The 23076-nt window shown below is 48.2% G+C and overlaps 14 protein-coding genes across 14 annotated transcripts; 7 read left to right on the top strand and 7 right to left on the bottom strand.

Annotated features, from left to right (window-relative positions):
* Positions 1 to 713: 713 nt before the first annotated feature.
* On the top strand, positions 714 to 1328 carry P152DRAFT_461273 (uncharacterized protein). Its single transcript, XM_033680088.1, has 2 exons — positions 714 to 813; positions 863 to 1328. Exons 1-2 carry the CDS (start codon positions 751 to 753, stop codon positions 1082 to 1084), a joined length of 285 nt encoding a protein of 94 aa, XP_033531222.1. The 5' UTR covers positions 714 to 750; the 3' UTR covers positions 1085 to 1328.
* Positions 1202 to 2013, bottom strand: P152DRAFT_153642 (uncharacterized protein). Its single transcript, XM_033673950.1, has one exon. The coding sequence runs from the start codon at positions 1896 to 1898 to the stop codon at positions 1368 to 1370; it is 531 nt and encodes a 176-aa protein (XP_033531221.1). The 5' UTR covers positions 1899 to 2013; the 3' UTR covers positions 1202 to 1367.
* P152DRAFT_153438 (uncharacterized protein) lies at positions 1989 to 2538 on the top strand. Its single transcript, XM_033673948.1, has one exon. The coding sequence runs from the start codon at positions 2079 to 2081 to the stop codon at positions 2403 to 2405; it is 327 nt and encodes a 108-aa protein (XP_033531220.1). The 5' UTR covers positions 1989 to 2078; the 3' UTR covers positions 2406 to 2538.
* Positions 2263 to 4280, top strand: P152DRAFT_461271 (mitochondrial chaperone BCS1). Its single transcript, XM_033680087.1, has 3 exons — positions 2263 to 2287; positions 2362 to 2767; positions 2818 to 4280. Exons 2-3 carry the CDS (start codon positions 2551 to 2553, stop codon positions 4032 to 4034), a joined length of 1434 nt encoding a protein of 477 aa, XP_033531219.1. The 5' UTR covers positions 2263 to 2287; positions 2362 to 2550; the 3' UTR covers positions 4035 to 4280.
* P152DRAFT_402971 (casein kinase-like protein I isoform epsilon) lies at positions 4099 to 5088 on the bottom strand (the record flags this gene model as incomplete). Its single annotated transcript, XM_033676683.1, has 3 exons — positions 4099 to 4442; positions 4492 to 4959; positions 5010 to 5088. The coding sequence occupies 3 exons, from the start codon at positions 5086 to 5088 to the stop codon at positions 4099 to 4101; spliced, it is 891 nt and encodes a 296-aa protein (XP_033531218.1).
* Positions 5089 to 5439: 351 nt separating this feature from the next.
* Positions 5440 to 6699, top strand: P152DRAFT_383747 (uncharacterized protein; the record flags this gene model as incomplete). The annotated part of the gene is made up of 2 exons (XM_033675789.1): positions 5440 to 5757; positions 5803 to 6699. Coding segments are annotated over 2 exons (1215 nt in total), but the record flags the coding sequence as incomplete, so codon positions are not given.
* Positions 6700 to 8882: 2183 nt separating this feature from the next.
* On the bottom strand, positions 8883 to 9350 carry P152DRAFT_402921 (DNA-directed RNA polymerase I polypeptide; the record flags this gene model as incomplete). Its single annotated transcript, XM_033676678.1, has 2 exons — positions 8883 to 9154; positions 9206 to 9350. 2 exons carry the CDS (start codon positions 9348 to 9350, stop codon positions 8883 to 8885), a joined length of 417 nt encoding a protein of 138 aa, XP_033531216.1.
* Positions 9351 to 10765: 1415 nt separating this feature from the next.
* On the bottom strand, positions 10766 to 11754 carry P152DRAFT_153304 (uncharacterized protein). Its single transcript, XM_033673947.1, has 2 exons — positions 11526 to 11754; positions 10766 to 11473 (listed from the first exon to the last, which is right to left on the bottom strand). Exons 1-2 carry the CDS (start codon positions 11533 to 11535, stop codon positions 10809 to 10811), a joined length of 675 nt encoding a protein of 224 aa, XP_033531215.1. The 5' UTR covers positions 11536 to 11754; the 3' UTR covers positions 10766 to 10808.
* Positions 11755 to 11878: 124 nt separating this feature from the next.
* P152DRAFT_484456 (uncharacterized protein) lies at positions 11879 to 13011 on the top strand. The gene is made up of 2 exons (XM_033682007.1): positions 11879 to 12279; positions 12325 to 13011. Exons 1-2 carry the CDS (start codon positions 11974 to 11976, stop codon positions 12541 to 12543), a joined length of 525 nt encoding a protein of 174 aa, XP_033531214.1. The 5' UTR covers positions 11879 to 11973; the 3' UTR covers positions 12544 to 13011.
* Positions 13012 to 14367: 1356 nt separating this feature from the next.
* On the top strand, positions 14368 to 15371 carry P152DRAFT_516532 (uncharacterized protein; the record flags this gene model as incomplete). The annotated part of the gene is made up of 3 exons (XM_033682954.1): positions 14368 to 14819; positions 14864 to 15110; positions 15156 to 15371. 3 exons carry the CDS (start codon positions 14368 to 14370, stop codon positions 15369 to 15371), a joined length of 915 nt encoding a protein of 304 aa, XP_033531213.1.
* A 1652-nt stretch (positions 15372 to 17023) lies between these two features.
* Positions 17024 to 17680, top strand: P152DRAFT_516531 (uncharacterized protein; the record flags this gene model as incomplete). The annotated part of the gene is made up of 2 exons (XM_033682953.1): positions 17024 to 17216; positions 17264 to 17680. Exons 1-2 carry the CDS (start codon positions 17109 to 17111, stop codon positions 17678 to 17680), a joined length of 525 nt encoding a protein of 174 aa, XP_033531212.1. The 5' UTR covers positions 17024 to 17108.
* A 163-nt stretch (positions 17681 to 17843) lies between these two features.
* On the bottom strand, positions 17844 to 18657 carry P152DRAFT_461266 (uncharacterized protein). Its single transcript, XM_033680086.1, has 2 exons — positions 18438 to 18657; positions 17844 to 18391 (listed from the first exon to the last, which is right to left on the bottom strand). Exon 2 carries the CDS (start codon positions 18171 to 18173, stop codon positions 17988 to 17990), a length of 186 nt encoding a protein of 61 aa, XP_033531211.1. The 5' UTR covers positions 18174 to 18391; positions 18438 to 18657; the 3' UTR covers positions 17844 to 17987.
* A 1096-nt stretch (positions 18658 to 19753) lies between these two features.
* On the bottom strand, positions 19754 to 20947 carry P152DRAFT_461262 (uncharacterized protein; the record flags this gene model as incomplete). Its single annotated transcript, XM_033680085.1, has 1 exon — positions 19754 to 20947. Exon 1 carries the CDS (start codon positions 20636 to 20638, stop codon positions 19754 to 19756), a length of 885 nt encoding a protein of 294 aa, XP_033531210.1. The 5' UTR covers positions 20639 to 20947.
* P152DRAFT_441374 (uncharacterized protein) lies at positions 20930 to 21613 on the bottom strand. Its single transcript, XM_033677701.1, has 2 exons — positions 21459 to 21613; positions 20930 to 21414 (listed from the first exon to the last, which is right to left on the bottom strand). The coding sequence occupies exons 1-2, from the start codon at positions 21552 to 21554 to the stop codon at positions 20944 to 20946; spliced, it is 567 nt and encodes a 188-aa protein (XP_033531209.1). The 5' UTR covers positions 21555 to 21613; the 3' UTR covers positions 20930 to 20943.
* Positions 21614 to 23076: the final 1463 nt, after the last annotated feature.

The following is a 23076-nucleotide window of genomic DNA, read 5'->3' as shown; positions in this document are numbered from 1 at the left end:
CCTTTTGGTTGACAGCTCTGGCATTTTCGACTTGGGTAACTGACCGACGCTGTTCGTCGTTCCGGGCGAGAACTGAAGCATCCCGAAATAATCCGCAGGTAAACGAATGAAGAGCAAATCACATGATACATTATTTGCCACATAGCTCAGGTTGGGCAGTAATGCAAATTATCTAATTATCGTTCGTCAGAGGTGCCACATACCTGTGGTTTGTTCCACTTTTAAGTCACTTGACCTGTTAATGCCCTAGGAACATTTACAGGGGGAATCTGACGCAGCACCCCGTTTATTCATTCATCGGGCACCCACGCCTTAGACCTGATCTTGCTTAACTCCAACACAGTCAACTTCATTTGCAGTGGTCTAAGCATGTTCTTCTATGTACACCTTTTACACCTCCCCGATGAGTTCGTTAACGTATATTTTGAAGCCAAATTACATCCAGCTTCTCCATCCTCGAACCTGCTGAACACATGGGACACGACACCCTTTGAAGTGGTAAACGACAACTTCACTGGTTCCACTTCCTCTTACAGTGCGGAAAACGGCATATGCGCATAGAATAAGGCATCTTCCAGCAATTTGAGCACCTCTCCCTAAGCCTACTCATCTCTCATATCCGCTCATCCTCTAAGTGGAGAGTGGAGATTCCTCCATTTCGACATTTGGTGAGGAAATCAAATTCTATACGTGATCTGATCTAACTGACCCTAGGCCAATATTTGGCCCAGCAAAACAAAAGCAGAGTACATGACTGAGGAGCAGACAGTGCAGACAGTGACGCAAGAAGAGGAGCAAGCAAAAGGGCAAACGGTTAGACTAATCTCCATTCCTTTAGCTCACAGCTAACATAAACGACTAGACAATTTATAATTTATGGTGTCGGGGAGATGGACTGTATGAGGGCGGACAGTCTGCAAAATGGATATCCTTCAAAAACGGATTCGTGAGAGTTCGTGAGAAAGACTGGGTTACGATCCGTGAAGAGGGATGGGCTAGTGATACGGAGAGGTCGTTTTATGTTCCTCCATGGCATTCTTGTGAAGTATTGGGCAGCTGCGAGTTCAAATTCACTCGAGCTTAAGTTGTGTGAGCCCGAGCTGCAGGAGACCTCGCATTATATCTTCACGGCCGATCGTGATAGTGAAGCAGCAATCTTTGTCACCGGTGGGTATTAGGCCGGTCACGAAACTGGAGGTTTTCTCGCCCCGCTCCCTCTCTGAATTCCATTGTTTACTTGTTTCGATTCCTTTCCGCATTATGTAGAACAATTTATCAATGTTCTCGAGCGGTATGTTCGTGTATGCCAGTTGTATTTCTGCAGTATTAGATCAATAGTGTATCTCTGCTAAGAAGATCTACATGACTCACGTCTCAGTTCTTCGCCTGTTCAAGTCAGCTTTATATCTTTTTGTGGAAAAATAAGACCACAAACTTTGAGGGAATAAAGACTGTATTAAACTGAGGTAGCGACGGTTGCTAGCAAAACCCTGTTCTGCGGCCATTGACTCAAAGAACCTCTTTGTACCTGCACTCAATTGCAGACGATATGGGTTGTAAGTTTCCAGGCGGAGCAGGTAGTCCAGGACGACGTCGAAACTTGTTTTAGCGATTTCTGTTGGCGCGATGACCAACACCACAACAAGAAGTAAATGATCGCTTTCGTCTTGAATTTCCTTGTACGCACGATGGGCCCGAGCCTTTCGCCATTTTGTTGCCGAGCCATCATGGTCGTTTGGCTCCGCCCAAACGATTTTGAGCCGGTTTCGCAAAAGATCTTGGTCGCCCCGCGTTAGATCGTTAATTTTTAATTGCGTCACTTTCTTGTTGATCTTGTTGATGAACTTTTCGATCTGTGCGTTAGAGTGGACAAGGACTGGTGCCATGTTCTGATCCATAATTTCAAAAAGAGCTGAGCACGCGAAATGGAAGAAACTGAAATGATATGAAATGGTGTAAAATGAAATACTTTATCAGCCCCTCTATGTGGGTTTGTCTACGTGTTCCATGCTGATTGGTCCTTCATATTGCACCATTCCAGTGTGCAGTATTTATATTTTATCGTTCTATATCGTTCTATGTCATTCTATTCCATTTCATTCTATTTCATTTCATTCTGTTTCATATCATTCCGTTTCATTTTATCCCGTTTCATTTCATCCCGTTTCACTAGTACTACCTATAATGCGCCCTCCGCATATGGAAGAAGCACGCTGTTAAGTCAGTCGCGTGATGATTCGGCACAAGCTTTTCAACGTGTTAGAGAACTAACGCCTCAAGCCTCACGGTATACTCACAGCCAATGGAAGATAAGCTTCACTAGCTTATCGTTACCAACATGTCGGATTGATGCGAAAATAGGGATATCTTCATATGCGAAGGGGCTGGTCGGCACTCCGACATGACGATCATAATGCTCTCGACTTATGCTTGGATATAAATACGGGAACAAAAGGGAATGGAAAGCTGAGTTACCAGTCCTTACTTCAAATCGGGCACCGAAAGAAGTGTTTATAACTAATTCTGCCTTTCTCTATATCCGTCATCAATATGGCCAGTAGCTCACCATTCCAACCGCTCCCACAAGGACAGGTGTCAGTCCTGGAATTGTTCTTCCCAGGCTTGTCTCGTATCTCCCCTGTCATCCAACGATACACGGGGATCAACTTAGATGCAGTCGTTCCTTTGGTTTGCCTCTGTGGATTTCTTGTGTTCTTATACAAACGTGGCTATCAAGACATATCGAACTGGGTGCAGAAATCTTTTTGTCAGTCCATTTTCTCGAAAAGGTCATTCAAGCTTCCTTACAATCAGCAGCTTCGACCGTCCACGTCTCATGCAACAGCGAGGTGCACGAAATGGTTCTCGCCTGGGTGTCAAACCAGCCATTTGCCAAAGATAGCCGCTCGTTCCTTGTCAACATCGACCTGAAGAAAGGCTACGGTCCGGGTGCAAACGGCTCAGTGAAGAAGCCTCTACAATATGCGCCTTGGAATGGAGAACTTCGATTCTGGTACAAGAACTACCCGCTCGTGTACCGCCGTATGGAGAAGAAAGGAGATCTCTTCCGAGACAGAGAAGAAGTCTCGATTTCGTGCCTCGGGTGGTCTTCACGCATTCTGAAGGATCTATTGGAGGAATGTCGTCAGAGGTACCTGGACGATCTCCAGGGCCAAACGCTAATATTTGAAGTTCGAAGCGGGAGGTGGGAGCAGTCCAAGGCGCGATGCATCCGACAGATATCGACCGTCCTCCACGAGGACAAGGAGAAAGAAGCCCTTTTGAGCGATATCTCGAGCTTCCTTGACCCGGATACGCGGGAATGGTACACCAAGCGCGGCATCCCTTATCGACGGGGCTACTTGCTGTACGGACCGCCCGGAACTGGCAAATCCAGCCTTAGTCTGTCGATTGCGGGGCATTTCGACCTGGACATTTACATTCTGAACCTGGCGAGCGTCGACGACCGTACTCTAAACATGTTGTTCGCCCAGTTGCCGCAACACTGCGTGATCCTCCTGGAAGACGTAGACGTAGCCAGCCAAAGCCGATCGCAAGACAAGGAAACGGAACACCCTAATCCTATGTCAAGCCTTTCGGAAAAGCAGGGGAAGGAAGTAACGCTGTCCGGGCTGCTCAACGCTCTTGATGGAGTAGGGTCGCAAGAAGGCCGGGTGCTCATCATGACAACCAATTACATCGAACGACTGGACGACGCACTCATTCGTCCCGGCCGCGTGGACTGGAAGATCCAGTTCCGGCTGGCCGATAAAGACATTATTTGCCAACTATTCCGCATCGTTTTTAAAGGATCAGATGGAAACGATAACGAAGCCGTCGAGCGACATGCCAAAAACTTTGCTAGTCGAGTGCCCGAGTCGGAGTTCAGCCCAGCAGAGGTTCTCTCACTTCTGTTGGAAAATAGGCAATCCCCAGGGAGCGCTGTTGCCAGGGTGGAGGCATGGATTGCTAAAGTTAGGAAGGAAAGGGGGAATAAGCTAAAGCGGGAGGGTTCTTGGGTGCATACTGCGTAGCTTTTCTTAACCAGCTTGGCAATGGTTGCTCTCGCCTTCTCACACTGCACATTCCTTGAAAATATTAACTGCTCTTCTGTTTCCCTTCAGGTTCTTCTAGAAACTTTAGTATAGTCCAGTCGAAGACATAATCATACTCGAAGCCCTTACGGCGGAACAGATTGCGGAACAAGCGGAGCAAATAGCTGTAGTCGAGTTTCTCCCCGGACCGGACGTGCTCGAAATACTTCTTGAATTCCTCTGGAACACCATCGAAGAGATCGTCCTCTTGCACATGCTGTTTTCTCTCCAAGATCATTGTCTCTTTCTCCGGTGATTTGGCCTTCAGGCTCTGCCACGGGAGAGAACCCCGAAGAAAATAAAGGAAGACATATCCAAGTGATTCTATGTCATCATGAGGGGATTGCTCTAGATTGCCACGTCAGATGCGTCATTCTTTCAAACGTGCTAGTCTTACCTTTCCCTAAGTGTGCGTTGATGCTGGCGTACCGCAGTGTCCCAACCACAGGATAGCTTTGCCGATCTCCGCCTTCAATTTCCTTGGCCAGGCCAATATCAGTCATGTAGACTGTATTTCCTTGCTTGCCGTCGCCCATGAGCAGATTGTCCGGTTTGACATCCCTGTGGATGTACCCTTTGGAATGAATGCACTGGAATCGAGGGATAAGCTGATCCGCCAGCATCAGCACTGTCTTCAGCGAGAACCTCCGACTACAGTAGTTGAAGAGGTTCTCTAGATTTGGTCCGAGAAGCTCAAATGCCATCACCCTGAACTCGCATTCGTATCCATGCCAGTATACCTGAGGGATGCCCGGCACACCGGCGAGTTCATTGTAGATTTCGACTTCATTCTCAAGGTGTGAAGGACTTATTTGGTTATACTCGAGCTTTAAAGCGACTTCTTGTCCTGTTTGGATGTTGTGACCTGCGATATCGATTAGGTTTCCCTTAAAATATCCTCTGATCTGTACTAACATTGATACACTTCGCCATAAGAGCCGCCGCCCAGCCGGAGGTCCAATTGGTACTTGTTCCGGACAACAATAGGCTTCATGACGGAAAAGAGAGCAAAAACATGGTTGAGTAGCGCAGCGTAGAAAGTCTACTAGCTTGCCAACGCAGCTTGCAAGCGTGGACAGAATATATGAGAAGAGGAATTAAATGCGCTGACTTCGGCACGCTGATCGACAATCCCATTTCCATGTTGGGAGTCTCAGGTAGCAGCAATGACCGCCAATCGATGCGATGTTATCGTGACTTTGTGAGTCATTGCTGCCAAGCACGCGCTCCAACCAACGAGACCCCACCCTCCTCCGCATTTCACAGCGCTTACAAGAGTGTCTGCATAACTTATATCTATGTAACCTTCGCTCCATCTCGTTCATGATCAATGATGCATCTAGCACAGGAGTTAAAGTCTCAAGTTCGAAAACGGAAACGGACAACTGAAGCAGCGCCGACGGCAGAGCCAGAACTGCAACCTCAACCGCCTACCAAATGCCAAAAACGGTTACGACGATCACGCAGCAAGACGCCACCAGAGTTCTGGGACAATCTTTCGCGGGTGCCCCTCTGTCGTCGCGCTCTTCGAGAGTTCAATCGACGGGCAGTCCGGCCTATTACCTCGAAACAGCGAGCAGAGTCTGTCGTTAAAGGCGATCTCGTCAAACAGCTCAAGCGCTTTGCCCGACGTGGTGGTCCAGACCTTCGCGATATCCGAGGAGTTAGTCCTGTCAATGCAATAGAGAAGTGGTGCTAATTATCTCAGTACCCAGAACAGGAAGCACAAGTCAAGATGAGCTCAGGACGTGCTCTATCCGACAAGGGTACCGACCGGTCTAGCACGGTGAACTCGAACACGCGGGCGACGTCAATCTCGTCAAAAGGTCCGGCCTTTGAGCAGGCACTTATTGATAAGGGGATATATCCATACAACCGAGGACCCAAACCAAACAACTGGGAGGACATACAAGAGCGGCTGGCACAACCTAGGCCATCTTTATCACCCTCTCAGTTCTCCGATGGGGCCTTCGAGGAATTCCAGCTGAAGAACGAAGAGGCCATGACCGAAGCTGAAGTAATGAGCCAAGTCTTCCCGATCATCAGAGGCAAGGCCAACATACCATCCGGCTACAATCAGTTGTTCAATAACCTCAAGCCACTCGGCGACCGCATTTCGAACGCAAAACCAGACTACTACAATGGCTCTCGCCCAACGCAGATCCGCTCCGAAGTGCGGGATGACCTTGCACCATACATCATCCCCACGAGCCAGCGACACAGGCCGGCACTTCCAAACTTCTTCCTAGAAGCGAAGGGGCCAGACGGGAAGGCGTCAGAGGCCAAGCGCCAGATCACGCAGGATCTCGCGTGTGGAGCCCGCGGCATGCACAAGATGCAGTCGTACGGACTGGACGAGCCTGAGTGTGACGGAAATGCCTACGCATTCGGGTCGACCTACCACAGCGGGACCGGCACATTGCAGTTGTATACGATGCATCCGACCGAACCGGTAGAGCAGGACGGGCAGCCCGAGTACTATACAACCCAGGCGAGGGCGTTTGCTTTGACCGATAATCCGGATAGTTGCCGGCAAGGCCTGCGTGGCTTCCGGAATCTGCAAGATTTGGCGAAGGAAACAAGAGGAGAATTCATTGCGCGTGCGAATGAGAGAGCTGATGCTGAGGATGAGCCTGAAATTGCCGTAGCCGAAGCTTACTTAACCTCCTTCACGTCAACCAGCCAGTCTACGCAGAACGAGCTCTTCGCGGGTAACACTGTACACGAAGAATCCGAAACATCGATGGACGAGCTTGCAATGCCAACGAATCTGCCGACGAAACGCGCAAGGACGCACCAACCCGCCCGTAGGAAGCGTAAGACAGGTCGATCCCTTCAGGCGGATGATGAGTTGCTCTGAGCAGATGATGCGCTTATCCACGCTTTAATGGCCTGTAGACTAGAGATATCGCGCTCTGGATGGGCGTAAGTTTGCGGACGACCAACAGCTCGTTCAAAGCTCAACCCTACAGCAATGCTGAACCCTCAGTATATCCTATTTCTTTCGGTGCGATCACAGCATATCTACAGTGACCTCAAGACGCGCCCACGGGGACGGATCTCTATAGTTTCTGCCGAGCTCGAAGCTGCGGCAGGAATGCCACCGCTTTCCGGACTTTGGGACCCCGCACTGAACAGCGTTCAGCAGAGGCAGCTCGTTTTCAGAATCAGTGTCGGAGTGAATTTTGCTTATTATCAGTCTATCGAATCCAGAAATTCCTAAGAGAAGTGCCCTCTTAGTCGTTATCATGTGGCTTATTCCTCTGCTCTTCCAATTTCCATGTTCTAAAATCTTGGCATCGCTCTCTTCATCCGCAGTCTGATATTCATCGCCACTGGTTTCTGCTGTTTATTCAACCAATCGCGTTAGACACCAAAGTGCCTGAAATGACGGGGGCCGTGCGGGCTTTGTACCTGCAAAGTATGGTGCACTTCTCCCGTTAGATATCACGGTGGATGAAACATGCAACAGAGTTGGGAATGCATATACATATAGGCATCTCGCCGGCCTGTACTCAAGACAAGAATACAATCACTTACTTCAAAAAGCACTATTCCAGCTCCCGTACGAGCGCTTAGTCCGCGTACACAATAGGACTAGGACAGTCTTGGCGCTCGATCCGCCGAGAGCATGGCTCAGCCCATGTCGAAGAATTCGCCGCACGACGACGCGAGACTGTGGCTTGTTTTCTCCTATTGTGTACATGGGCTAAGCGCTCGTACGGGAGCTGGAATAGTGCTAAGGCTCGTCCGCATGAGCGGATCCGCCGCACGACGGCACGAGACTGTGGCTTGGTTTGTCCTATTGTGTACGCGGGCTAAGCGCTCGCACGGGAGATGGAATAGTGCTAAGGCTCGTCCACATGAGCGGATCCGCCGCACGGCACAATCTGCCGCCCGAACCATTGGCTTGCTTGTCGATACGGGCGAAGCGCCCGCACGCGAGCGTGGATTTTTTCGGCCACACGGGAACCTGCGCCATGCGAGAGCCTAAGGCTCGTCCCGCGTTGATGGATCGGCCGCACGAGACTATAGATTATTATCCTATTGTATATACGGGCTAAGCGCTCGTACGGGAGCTAGAATAGTGCTAAGGCTCGTCCCGCATAAGCGGATCCGCCACACGGGAACGTGCGAATTTCCCTAAGCTACCCGTAACTAGTCCGCACGGCGCAAAGTCCAATGGGAGCTAGTACCTGGTGGAGGTAGGCACCAATTGTCACGATTTGATGTCATGGTAGTTGGCCAATCAAGATAGAGTGCCCTTTTTGGGGACCTCGAGGACTTGGATCCCAGATTTGGGAACCTAATTGTCAGGTTTCCCAAAATCGGGATCTGCGGACTTCGGGAGTCCATTACTGACCACGCCCGATATCAGCGTATATGTTTTCGGATACCTGAGAGAGTTCCTGCGGACTGCCTACCATGCAGACTGCCCACTGCGCGGACTTCTGAGTCATTTTTGGCCTCACCCACAAGTGACCCATTATCAGCCCAGCCATGCTGGCACGGCAAATCTGACGTTCTCACAATCCTAGCGCAGCCATGTTTATCTGGTGTCTCCTGCTGTGTCCTGGTACTGGAGACGTCATAGTGCATCGGGTGTCTTAGTATAATATGTGTCCCCGTCTCTCAGGTGTCCTGGGAGCCAGAGTGTCCTGGGCGACGGTGTCTCGGTACCACAATTGCCATAATAGCAGGCGTCCTAGCAGAGCATGGTCCTAGTGGCTGATCCAACACCGAAGCCGACATCAATTATCGGAATTGTATCTTTGAAATATTAGAACATTATAGCTTAAGGGAGATTTGCAGTCTTTCATACCTGTGATTGCATCTGGGACAATGGTAAAAGATTGTGGTCCCTTCGTCTGCACTACGTAATTGAACGTCTTTGAACCACATCGTCGGATTATTACAGGAGGGGCATGATTGAGACGTCGACGGCCAAGTTTGTGCATCTTCCAAATTCATCGTTTGATTTACCACACTCCGCTTTTGCAGGAGAGCCGACGGGAAAGCATCAGGTTTGGATTTAGTTGTAACAGAGGTGGGCCAGTTATCTACACTTAAGCTTAGCAGTGAAAACAGAACGTGGATTGAATCAAGCTCACTTTTATTCAGGCTATGGCAAACATTACAAGTGATCGTCGTTTTTTCAGGAGAATGCCGATCCAGTATACTCCCACAACTGGTACAAAAGAGGACAGTATCCGTGCCCCATGGCCGCCCCACAACCTCTGGTTGTGGGGCGGCCATGGGGCACGGATACCGACTAATGCCATGTTTGTGTAGGGATTAGAATTTAACCAGCCTAGACAACACAGTTGAGAAGCAGGAAAATTGCTATGTTCTTATACCCTCACAATGACAGTGTCACGTGATGATGGACAGCAGTTTTTTACGACGACGAATTCACATCTGCTTGTGGCGTTAGTCGGTGGGGCATGAAGGCACTACAAGGCTGTTGCCTGTTGAGGCTGTTCCACGCCCAATTGGATGGTCTGTGTCGCTCGGCAAAACATATGCCCGGCTAAGGGGCTAGGCTTTGTCGGCGTTCTGATCCTATTTGGACTTTCCTCCCTGAACGATTTTGAAGTCGAGCACCAACACTTCTGGCATAGATTTAACATTCTGTTATCTGCATCTATCGTGCTACATTGAGCCACTGCCAAAGATTGCTCCCACATGCAGAACAGTATGATTCTCCCTCACTGTGTTCCATGAGCAATTCTTCCTTCGTTTTTCGCTCTGCGAAACACATCCAAGCCGCCAGATTCTCTTTCTTGGAAATATGTTCAGATGAAACATGCTCACTTATGCCGCCTTTCGGCTCTATGTCGACAACCGCCTTACATAGACCACACCACTCCCGTTTTTGTCCCAGGTGGCCTTGTTCAGCCTTTTCAACCCTCTTTGCCTCATCATTGTAGCTGTGTTTCTCCTTAAGGTGATTATGTAGTGAGGCCTCGTCGTAGAAGGAGGAAAGTGGAGTATCGCAGTCGCCGCAGAGCCACCGCTCGAGCCAATAGTGATTCGAGGCCAGGTGTCGCTTCCAATCACTTTTACTGTGAAAGACCTTCAAACAACGAGGGAAAATACAGATAAAGGAGTAAGTAGAACTATTATGAATGTTATCGACCGTAATCACAGAGCGGGTAAACCTGAGTACCTTGGATCTGTGATAGTTTCCCGGCACAGCTCATGATGGTTGGTCGCCATTTTGAATCGGAGTGGGAAAGAAATTTCTAGATGAAAGCGAACGTTCAAAATTCACAGATATTGGGATATAGAAAGGACTTGATTAAAGAGAAGACCAGTTCAGTGTGCAACTTCATTCAATTTATATTTTCACCCGTCCAGCGGGGCACTGTTTCCCCATTTTCTCCCAATGGTGGCATGTTAAGTAAAATGAGACGGTGTTGGCGCATGCATCTAAATGCGTCAAGACTTCCCGGTGATATATATATATTCTAAATGTCCTAGGTACGGAAGAAAGGAAAGATGATACGTCAGCCGCGGTGGGCATAGGAGAACGGGTGACTTATTCATGTGAAACACATTCGAAAATGGAGAAGCTGACTACCTTCAATTTAAAACAGAAAAGTTGCTATGTACAAGGAGGTCATTACCTTACCCCTTAGCTCTCCCTAGACACAAGTAACCCTTTCTCTCCTCCCATTTCTGCCTTATGCTTATTGCCTCGCACCCAAGCTCTCATATCCCCGTGTCCTCTCGCAGTTTCTTGGAGATACGATGAAGATCGCTATCGGATCGCCGCTTTCCTAGGGACATCGGAACATTTAGGCCTGCTTCGTGAGATTGGGAGTCTAAAGTTCTGAAGAGCAGTTCAAGCGATGTTATTGCTTGTTCCAGGTCGCACGCCGAGATGCCATCCAGAAATACCGGAGACTGAGCAAGAAGCTTAGCCAACTCATCGAGACCCTTAAAAGACCAGAAATTAGGTGGATCTAGTCGAAGCGGCCTGATACCAAGACTGACCCCAAGAAGGAGTAGGGTTTCCTGCGCGTCGAGATTTTGAGTTCGTTCCCTTCTCTCTATTCGAATGTCGAAATCGGTAGAGATCCGTTGTATCTCCAAGAGGATGAAGGCCAGTTGCATGCGCAGATCCTTTAAGGAAATCGTTCGGAACCCGTAATTTCCTCCGGTAAGTGCAAGTGCAATCTTCTCCCAAGTTGTATTATTTTTTTGGTCCCTTTTCTTCCAGGCCAATGTGTCATTCCCTATCTTTGGTTCCCAGTCCGCCGCTTTTCGACGGAGAACATCATTGAAAGACCTCTGATCCCCGGTTTGGAAAAGGAAGCTGTTCCTCTCCAGAAGGCAAGCTATCAAGAATAAATTCTGATGATATGAGAACCGTCCTAAATCTGTGCATTAACAATTGGACAGCTAGACATCGTAGATGAGACTCACTATTCACCATCTTTGCCGTGTCCCTAGAACGGCTGGGTGAACACTACGGTTGGGGTCTCAGATTTTCCTCCCTGGCAACATAGAGACTAAGGATTCGGCATTCTTATATGGCAATCGGCTCCATCGCAACATGAAGATTCAGCGAGCTACACCGTACATGCTCGCTCGATGGAACCTCCCAATCGCGCAATCGTTGCACACCGGAAACCAGCAGCACAAACAAGTGCCATGATGTCAGAAGACCATAGAATATTATGACTCGCTCCGATAAAGGAGAGGCCGCACAGTTTCTAGTTTTATATAATAACATGGGATCAATTTCGAGTAATTTAAGCCCCCGCAATTTCGAAGTGCAAAAACTAACGTGGAGTGCCAAGGATCTCGAACGCTGGACCGATTTTAGGACCGCACGTGCTACTCCACTCACTTTTCTGCAGGCCGATCCCACATGGCGCAGCATGGAAACCATCCCGAACCTCCATATGCAGGAGACGAACTGACATTGCTCAGCGACTATTTATCTTCCCTCGATTCAGAGACCCTGACACATACGTCACATATGACGGAACAACGCTTGTCTCGCTACACACTCGATGAGGATGTGGTGCCGCTGCTGGACGAGTTGCAGGCATGGGTTGATGAGAATGCCACCTGGATTACCGATCAAGCTATGGATGGATGCAAAAACCTGGATCTGGCCAACAAGACTACTTTAAAAGATATTAAAGCTGCATGTCAGAGCAAGCTTCCGATTGTACGATCTTTCCTCCGTTCTTATGTACGTCGCTGACCTTGACAGGATTTCAGGAAGGGGATCACATTGGTGCGCTCTAACTCGACATCGAATGGGCTTAGTACCACCGATTTCACCTTGTTCGTCCCGGTCGGCACTCAACAACAAGGTACAATCGGTATCAAAAACCAGTCGGAGAATATGGCCAGGTTGGACGTCTTCTACATCGCTCCGAATGAAAAGGTCCTCTGGACCCCCGGAGTAGTAGCCCTACTCATGCAATGAGAGCATCCGAAAGCAACCAATCCGTTGGTGGATCTAAGAACAGTCCCTGTTCGAAGGTCCAATCGATATTACCAGGATCGAGTATGTTAGAGATGCCTACTTCAAGTCAGTGAGAGAAAACAATCATTCCCTCATATAATTACCTTCCCCTTGAGTAGGCTGGTTTCCCTCCATGAATCCATTGCCGAATTCGGTTGTCCCTCCAGCTAGCCCATTGTCTGTTTGAATGGAGTTATCGTGCCGTCCGAAAAGTCGATGGCGGAATTGCGACGGATAAAGTGGAGAATTGTCCTGATGAAGGGACTCGGCACTTGCATTAGCTGCTGACGAGTTAGTAGTGAGTTGGGACAATCTGGAACATTACTTTCCTGAACAGCTTTCCTCGTTCTGTCCTAGCACCTTACTGATGCTTTGATCGTAGTTGTTTTGATACTTTTCAAACGTCTCATCTAACGATCTCGCCAAATCCAAGACTCCCGCGCACAGTGGGGTTGTTAAGCATTCTCCAATAAGTTCGACCGATTTGACTGTGATATCGCGCATACCTGGAATATGGCAGACGACCAACGATATCCCTTTGGTTTTGGTGGTCTTTTCAAGTGTGATGAGCTTCTCGCCGTTCGTAATGCCCTTTCGTGCTAACACCTTGTCCAAGAACCGTGGGCTGTTCTCAACATATGTTCTTGCTGACACGTCTTTCATCGCTTTTTCTGCAGCCTTGTCTGTATCCACTTTCGACCATCCCTTCGATTGTGCGGCCTTTCTCGCAGCATCTCCTGCGGCCGTCTTCGCAGCGTGGTACGCTACTGCCAAATTTCTGGTTGCGAAGCATGCCTTCAATGAGGTTAGGGATTGGCTACCCACCTTCTCTCTATCCTCCGAGTTGTCCTCCGAGTCACTTTTCGGCCCGTCCCTCGAGTCGCCCTTCGGAATCCTATGCTCAGATCCAAAGATGGCCCCAAAGTCCACGACTCTTGGGTCTTCTCTGCTTTGGAGAAAAGTTATGTCATGAGGTTTCTTGTAAAAAGACCGAACATGACCCTCCTTCTCGAGTACTTCGCGGAGGAAATCCTGCTCTCTCTCCGAAAGCCTGCTAGCGTTTTTGCTTATGAACAGGGCTGATTTTGCGGGTGATATCGTCTTTGTATGATCAGCAAATATGGTTCTCTCGTCAAGGTTGGTTCCAGTGCTCCCTGAGACCGCATCGAGGCATGTTCTTGAGTTTCTTTGGGAGCTACCTGTCTCTTCCAAAATCTCCCCGGTGAAATCATGGAGTTGGCGAAGTACAGAAAGCTGATTTGCAAAATGTTCATAAGGGTTTGTCATAAGAGTAAAGGCAAGCATTGAAATGGGCAGTGTTGGGGCCCGGCGGTGCCGTCGTTTTCTCACACTCATTTTGTTTGCAGCATGAAGGAGCGAGAAGTTGATGATGAGAAGGCTCGTAGGCCATGCTCTATTTCACAGAACGGAAATATGAAGGAGTCCAATCAGGATGTGGACCGCTTAGAGCCCCCAGGGGCTCTAAGCGGTCCACATCCTGATTGGATTGCATATCACACACCTATGGCACTACATTAAACCATATGGCCATGGGTCACCACCATCACCGATCGGCGAAGGCTAATGATTCTGCCGGCCGCCGCAATGTGGCTCAATCCATGCCACCACGCTCTCCACCGGGAGCCCATGAGCGACAGTGCGATAACTCTCCCTGATACTGCCAAACGCTTTCATCTTTCGTAGTATGGAAATCTCGCAGGTATTAAATGCGATCGGTCGCTCAGGTAAGTGAGGGTTTATTCCAGACATGTTTTGCCTTGCCCAATGGATCCGTATCAGACCATTCCGCAGCAACGGACTGCATTAGCTGTGCTGCATGCAGTGGGCAGCGCACTCCTATTACTTGATTGCGTCCTTATTATTTTCTCCAAGTCCTTGAAGAGCACAGAGGTCAAGGTCATATTTTCTCTACGAATTTTCTTTTGCATTGTTACTGCCACGCTGGGTGTGGCAGGTATCGCCCAAGACTTTGAAGTGGCAGAAAAACTTCGAAGCGCAAGCGTTCTGGCCTTTCAATTATTCCAGTCGAGTCGCGACATTGTACACGAACCAGAGGTCAATGAATGGCGTCGGTCGATTCCGGAAGTGCACGAACCGGACGTCAGTGAACGGCGACGGCCGATTCGCGACCTAGTGAACCGGCTTAAAGGTTTTGGATGGCGATGGTGGGCGGTAATCCTTTTGGCGATGGCTGCGGTCGTCGCATGGACATTCTCGTGAGTTAAGCAGGTTCCCTACAAGCTGCTGTTAACACTCATAGGTTATTGCGGAATCAGCCACTTCGGCTTACGTCTCACGTTTCCAGTTTTGCCGTCCTTGCACTGTTTTCATGGTTCAGAGCATGTATACTACAGATGGCGCATCACGTCTACTGGCCGTTTCTAGCTAGCCCAATTGCTGGTATAGTGGTATCCGCGTTATGGGTAGGGATATCCGTATCTCGAGGACGTATGAATAGACTTGGCATAGTTGAACAGATTGATTTCTGGTTCCAGATCGCCAGTTCTGTAGGTGTATGAATGACGGTCCAATATTCAACTAACTCGTCGTAGACTCAGTTCACCGTTTTGACTGTACTTTCGACTATAGTGGTGGCAACCAATATGCTACGTTTCATTCAAAAAGACAGCAACAGCTCTACCGAGAGCTTAGTCGGAGAGCGGCAAAATTACAACCAACCGAAGAGCAGGAAATTGCCAATGCCAGAGTCACACGCTGGTACTGTCCTTATGACACCGCAGCCTGCGACTATCAGGCCCCGGCCTTAGCAGTCCTTCCATTCAGATATCATTCAATATGAATGTAAATGTACTACTCTCATCCCACATAACGGTTCTGCGAACAACAGTGCGGTCCTGAACGATCCTGTCATTAGAAGCCGCCCCTCCTCAGGCAAGTCTTGATTCTCAGTCCATGAGGTAGATCGAAATTTCAGTGAAGAGCCACCTACTGTTCTCTACCCCGCGTCACTATCTTCACGGTAATGGTCTCAGTGATCGACATCGGCAGCGTGGAGCACTGAACTGTCCCGAAGTTTCTTAAGGCCCGAGCTAGTCCCTGTCTCAGTCGTCTTTCCCATACCGTAGCCATTGCTTTGTTTCCTATAATGCCGAGAATGTGGCTTCCTGTGGATGGGTCAAGAGAGAAGACGAGATCTTCTGGCTCTGGCTAAAATAATAAAGCACATACAAACGTGAATCAGTGCTATACACCCAATACCGCTGGCATTTGTCTCCCGAGTACCCCGATGCTTGTGCAGCCAATGTGCTCCTCCGATATAAAACCGGACAATAACGACTACTCAAGGTCTCACGTCCTTCAAGTATCCAAACACTGGTTCGTTTAGGAAAGGCGTCTTTCTACCTCTATCGACCATTTTTGCCGACGAGCACACTACAGTACGGATTTTTGGGGCAGAAACGCATGGCTCCGTCTGAAGTGGAACGAATCCTCGATGAGGGTGTACCTGGATTTCCAAAAGAACTATATGTAAGTATCGACCACCGCAGAGTACATCATTCTAAGTCTTGAATAGATCATCGATATTGTTGTTGGCAAAAGAATCCTTCTCTTTGATCGTACCCACAAGATTTGGGCTTACTTTCAGTACGATCATAGCCCGCACCGTTATTTGTTAAACCAAAAGTGGACAGGAGGGCCTTTTGTGACGGTGATGATAGATGAGAACCAAAAGAGCTCTCAGATTCAGATTGGTCAGGAAGCTGCAGAGGAGTTTTTTCAAGCATACCGGCATCTACATCGGAATGAGGAGAGACCAAGGCATATCAGTGGCTGGGTCTGGCTGAACTACTTGGAAAGCAAGGAAGAGGAAGAGAATGCTACCGATGTGAACAAGTGCCATACGCCTGACGCCGCAGCATCTGTCAGTTGATACTTTCATGATTGTTGATACAGAACCTATGAGGCCACGTCAATACTATTGCTCAAGCAGATCCTTGGGCTCAAACATATTGAAAATGACATGGCATAACGCAACTGTTTCTTATCAGCAAACGTCGTTTTCTCCCCAAAGTGGTTTCAGTGCTCTCTGAGATCTGATCGGGTCATGCTGTCGACTTCACTTTGGAGCTATCTGTCTCTTTCATATACTCCCCAGTGAAATCATAGAGTTGGCGAAGTGCAGAATGGTATTTTGCAAAATGCTCATAAGGGATTGTCATAATAGAAAAGACGAACTTTGCAACATCGTGATTTCTTGCGGGCCGGTGGTGCCATCGTTTTCTCACACTGAATCTGCAACCCGTCGCAGACACGCTCACTAGATAACCACCCAGTTCTGTCCTCTAGGATATTTCACACCTCCGGAGCTGGAAATATAGAAGAATCTTTTATTTCCTCATCCCTAACCGCTGAATCTTGGGACGCCTTAAATGTCGTTTCTTAAATAGAAGCGGTACCTCACCTTTGGAAGAAATTCAGACAAATCTTTACTTCTGATATTTTACGCAACGAAGATATTTACCACATTTTACACCTGACTGAAAATGGGCAGGTGGTACGTTGAGGACAGCGGCAGATGGAAATTAGCGGACACTACCCCCCCCGAGTATGAGCAAGACATTAGTGCAGGGACAGAGCTCTTGCAGGCAAGGGTAAGAGAGAAACCCCAAAGAGCTTTGAGCAGCTACTTATGCTGTAGAACGATGCCTATATTACCGGCATACACGAATCGAACGGACAGATACTCGCCAAGCTAGTCGTCAAAGGGGAGACCCATTGTATCTTGCTCGAGCCGGATTTATGGGAATATGATCCGGAAGTGAAACGTCAGGTGAAGACGATTTGGCGGGAAACACTTATGCCATGTACGGAAGCGGAAGTGAATGGAACTCGGGACCGGCATGAGCACAGGCACAGAGTCAGCGCAGCCATGTACCTTGCCTTGGGCGCGCAAGCGATGGCCATTAGCGGGCGACATCTGCAAAATGGGAACGTTGTGACAGCTTCTTGGTTATATCCACTGTCATTGTACTGGCTTCAGAAAGGGTTTATGCACGGTATCGACGCTGTCATAGATATGCTGGGGCGCCGCAATCAGGGAGGATTGGATCAGTGACTTGGGAATATTACCCTTCGGTTATCTTCAAGTAATCAATCGATTCAAGCTATGCTTTGGATTGCGTAACCCACTAAGATCATAAGTCGGCTTTATAACTGGGGTGATGGGGAGTAAATGGAGTCATCGAAGCTATCCAGGCACGAATTACACGCTATAGGCAGCTCCTGAACCTTATATGCCCGTGGATTATCCTCTCCAAGCAAGACCTATATCCCATCCATTGTCTCGAGGGCCCGTACTACCGCATCTCGAATCATCACCAGGCCCATGTCCAGTACGAGTTCTCCTCTCTATTTGGGAATTCTCAATTCCGGCGTAGTTCGTGTGTAGTCCACGCCGTCGCGGAAGGGATGGTAGAAGGCAGTGTATCGAGGTGGCCAACCATACTGTAGGAGGCGGCGAGGCGGTCGAAAAAGTCAACGACGTATGGATTGGTAATGGAGATGCTAGAATCGTGGACTAAGCGGCGTAAAGACACGAAGATTGGCATGGTGATTGATTGATCCGGTAGAGTGGTTTGGTGCGATTAGGTTTAAGTGAAGATCCTGAGAGGAGGAGAAGAGTATTGAGTGCCTGTACTTGCAATGGTTGAAATTATTGAGCTAACTAAGTAGATGGATTTGTCTGCTCTTCTGATCTGGTTACATCTGAAGTATCATGTAGGTAATATGCTGGCGACCTCTTTACTGGTAGAGGGTAGTAGTTTTCCTAGAAAACAGTTAATCCATATAAGTTATTAAAGGTATTAACTTACTAATTCCTCTTGAGTTGGAACCCAGCATTTACTACCTGAGTCATAGGAATAGAGCTTCCGATCACGACGTACTAGTATATAAACGTCGGCATGATACTTCCGCCGAAGTTTTTCCCCTCGCAGGAGGAATCCATTTACTCCCTTTCTAAAATTCTCGTTTGTCCTATCGCGCTTAGGTCTTGCCTTTTTCTGATCGTATCGAGCCATCCTTAGCGAGCCGAGAGTTAGTTTTAGTATCGTAAACTATAATGCGAGATGAGCGACATAAAAGGAGACACTGGTAGTTCTAAATTTAGCGTCGGATCCGCACTGGGACCCTTTTCCGGATTCCTGAGAACATAGGTCCTAAATTTGGGAACCCATTTAGCAGGTTTCTAAAAATAGGAATCAATTTCCTCATCTACATTTCCAATTCCCTGGAAATACAAGCTTTCAGATATGTATCTTCGGAAGTGAGCATACATGTATGTACACGCAAAAGAAATTTAATCCAAAGCCTAGCCCACGAACAATCTTAGATAACAGCTCCTGAGCGTGAGCTCAAGAGTGTGCGGTGAGTGGCGTACCAGTTAGGGGAGCCTACAACAACAAAGCTGCAAACGCGGAAGGTCTACGGTAACGGTCGTGCAGAGTCAGGGGATGTGGGGCTGGAAGTGTGCGAGAGTATGCGTGTGACCAAGTGCCTGCCATCAAATAGCGTGTGGTAAGAAAAACACGCAAAGAAGAGTGTGGAGAAAGCTGTGCCAAACATCTTCGGCTGCGAAGCTATGCGTATGGTTGCGAAGCATGTGCCCTAAGAAGCGTCCGAACCCGAACTGCGTGTGACGGGTTGCGTGCGCTGGAGCGTAGGAATTAGCCGTCATCTTCGCAGAACAGCCGTTTAAGGGGGGCCATCTAGGAACTGTCAGGAATTGATGGCTGTCACGGGTATATAGCATGAAAGGCGGGATGAAGGCAGGATGGCAGGCACAAAAAAACCTTCCCTGGATATTGAAAATGGACGGAATCAAAAGGGTCAGTTCATCTTTCTATGGAACCCCCTGGTCTCAAATCAACTTATCAACTGCCTCCCATTGGTTTGCTTTCCATATCTTGGCATGATGGTTTATGCCAAGACATGATTTCGCACCCCAGCCCAGCGGGTGACACAAAAAGCGAGACTCATAATTGGGCTTGGCACCACCACACCATACAAATTTGTATACAATATAGGATATCTCAACAACCACGTAACTAAATTAATTTCAATTTGAATATAAGCAAGTTTGAAGCTATTCGCACCCATAGCTTTTGTATATATATAAAAAGCGTGGCGGTTAGCCCGGCATTCCACCGCCATAACCAATAAGCTGCCCATCAGACTCGATGACTTTACGTAGCCGATCAGGTATAGAAAGCACCCGTTTATTAATCCATTCCTGATTAAGACGCTCGTACCATGCCTCTTTTGCTAATTGTACCGTTTCCTCGGGTTCCCAATGCCTGTATTTCCTTACATATCTTTTGATCGGTTGCCAACAGTCCTCGATGATCGAGAGCTCCGGAGATCCTGCGCAATTAAAGAAACAATGAAGTCCTACTTCCGTTTTCCACCTCGAGGCGGCGGAAGGCTTTGTCTTCGTAGATCTTGGTGGTGCGTGACCGCTATCCTGATCCTCCTCAAGCACGAAATAGTCTCCATTTACGAGCCATCCGCCAACGACAGGCTTTAGGATATCGTTAAGATAGCACTCCTGCGTCATCTTCCCGTTTGTATTGCTCGGGATCTCGTAGAATACGAGTGGCCCTTTGAAATTGTACCCGACGGCTGCCCAAGCGTGGACTTTCTTCTTATCTTCCTCATCGGGATCATCGACGCGTTGAATGCATTTTGAACAATACCGTTGGCCTCGTTTCCGGATAATCAAAGTCTTGCCTTGGGGCCCAAGGCCAAAGTGAACTTCATCGCTAAATCTGACGTGTTTCCAGTGCTCTGGCGTAGGGTATTTGGCGAGCATCTTTTTCGCGTATGCGACACGCTTAGTAGCCAATTGCTTTGAAACCCAGGCCTTTCGACAAGCGATACATTTATGGTAATCAAGCGATTGCATTGCTCTTTGTATCGTACGTCCTGAGCAATCAATATCAGCCTCTGTAGCGAGGGTTTCCCACGTCATTTCTCTGTCTTGAGAGTCCATCTCTTCTACCAACTGATCGAGCATTGCGAGCTGCGTAGGGCTGATGATTGGCTTCCGACCGCGTGTTTCTTTTTCACAAGTTCGTCGGTTTCCTCGAGAAGACTTTATAATTCGATAACCGGATGATTTAGGTATGCCGTTACGGTGGAATATTGAATTGTTCGAGGGCGTCGTCTCGAAACCATATAGTCTCCGTCGCACTCGTTCATGCTCGATTTCGCCGCGAACACGGGACTTTTTTGGAGTATCATGGTGAGGACCGGGATTTTGGGCATTTTTAGAAGCCTTTTGAGCTTGAGAGCGTGTATAAACCATGGCAGATGAATTAATTATTGATTGTTGATATCTACAGAGTACTTTGCAAGGGGGCGGGCAAACATCGGCAATTTGTGAGTCTCGCTTTTTGTGTCACCCGCTGGGCCCAGGTATCTTACAATGTTTGGATGCGGGGACTTCGCCAAAACCTCGTAAATTTGAGCTTCATGTAGCAGCAGACTTATATCCGTCGATGCCTCGCTGTCTCCATAATAGAGCAAGCGAGGCCGTTTCACATATGAATTTGGAGGTAGGGGGTTCGCCGCTCGTGTATAGTTCGCTGGAAATACTGGCCAGATCCGCGAGATTGGAATCGGATGAAGCTTGAGAGTGGATGGATCGATCTTGGAGGAAGGAGAATAACGGCGATCGGTGATAGCAAAGAAATACTGCGAGCCGTCGCGGAGGATGACCTTTGTGTGGGAAAATGTAAGGAGATCGTCCATCTGCTCCCATGCTTCGCTATCCTCCAAGATTTCAAGCCCCTAGTAAGATCAGCATAAATCGAGAAAGATATTCGGTAGCGTACCATATTGACGTAGTGGACGTGTTTTGATTTGGTGATTATGGAGATGATGGGCTCTGTGTTGAATGCTTTGGGGGTTGGAACGCCAAGAGCGAGCATGCCCTGCACCCGTGGCTCTCCCAATGTTTTCCAAGAGCTGCTGCCTGCTGCAACGCCTCGGTGGCGTATTCCAACATACCTTAGTCCGGCGTCTGAGTTGAGCTCGACCTCTATATATGCTCGACTCAGACCTAGTAATATTCAACTGGGAAGACTTGGATGAGTTCCGCAACTCCTTTTCGTCGGAGCAGGTTGACTACTCTAGCTGTGAGCAAAAGCTACATAGACGTTGATGGTTCATAATCAAAGTTCATTAGTCTGGATGGTACATTAATCTGCGTCAGCAACATGCAGTACGTGTAACAAGTCGAGCTGTACTCCTTTGGGATCGATACCAGAAGCGAGGAGGTTGGTGGTCTTATGACCTGACTATAGATGAAGTATGTTGTGTAACCATTGACAGCACACGCGAGGTTAGAGTACACAAGAGAGTCGAGAAACTATATAGGAGGGATTTCTCTCCTCCTTCTCTTCACTTTTGCTTCATCTTTATCTTTCGTTTGGTTTAATACTACAGAACCTTGCAACATCAGCTTCCCCTTTTTCATGCACAGGTTCGTTCTGCTCGCCCCCAGCTCGGACAGTTTGCATTTCAGCCTCTTCGACATATCATGAATTCTAGTCATCGGCCAAGGCCGAGGCTTTGGCGTGCCCAACATAGGAATTCATTCACTCATTATGAGCCAGACATCGGATTTGTGGCAAAGGGCAGGTATTGGATGGACTTCTGTCATTGGTTCAATCCAACAAAGGTGCGGAGGCATCTCGATGGGAAGGATACATCACTGGAGCCAAGCCCATTCATTTCTCTATTTGATAACCGAGGTAGGGGTGATTTCGTTAAAGCTAGCGAGATACTTATTTAACCATCATCATAGAACATGCCCGGAGACGAGCGTCACTCTTTAGAGCGTCGAGATACCGTGATGTGTTCGTGGCTGAGATTGATACGTCTAAATTTCAATCACACACTCTGACCATACAGTTCGACAACTGCATTGTCCAAATGGAGGGTTGGATGTCTCCTGATGAATATACAATTCTTTTCCCTATGACGGAGATTGGGCGAAAGTTTGGTATTGATTTCCGAATCATCCAGCGCTCAGAGTGGCTTGCTATAAACCATATTCCACCAGAGATAATCATACCTTTTTTCAATTGAGCCCCATAATGGAAAGAACAGTTATCAAGCATTCAATTGCGGAACCCGAGAAATAGGGCCATCATTGTCGTAGATGTCATCAAGTCGTAGACACTAGAGTGCCGTAGATAAGAAGGCGGAGCATAAACACCAAGGTCAGGCCGCTATAGCGGAAAGAAATATTGCAAATCAAGTGCTCTGCCACCCGCTCTCCTATATACACCTACTTGCTCTCTTAAGAACACTCTCCTATGAATGAATACTCTTTTATGGCCGACCAAATAGTGCCTCTGGCAATGGAAAAACGAATTCATGTAGTGATTCCCCGGAGAAGAAGAACAATCCATTTACCCACTGTTTTGTTCTTAATCTTGTTGCTCT

Source organism: Eremomyces bilateralis (assembly GCF_010015585.1).
Source record: "Eremomyces bilateralis CBS 781.70 unplaced genomic scaffold P152scaffold_23, whole genome shotgun sequence".
In the NCBI taxonomy this organism is placed as follows: Eukaryota; Fungi; Ascomycota; class Dothideomycetes; order Eremomycetales; family Eremomycetaceae; genus Eremomyces; species Eremomyces bilateralis.
The sequence above is the reverse complement of the archived record's forward strand: the minus strand, read 5'-3'. Positions and strand labels throughout refer to the sequence as shown.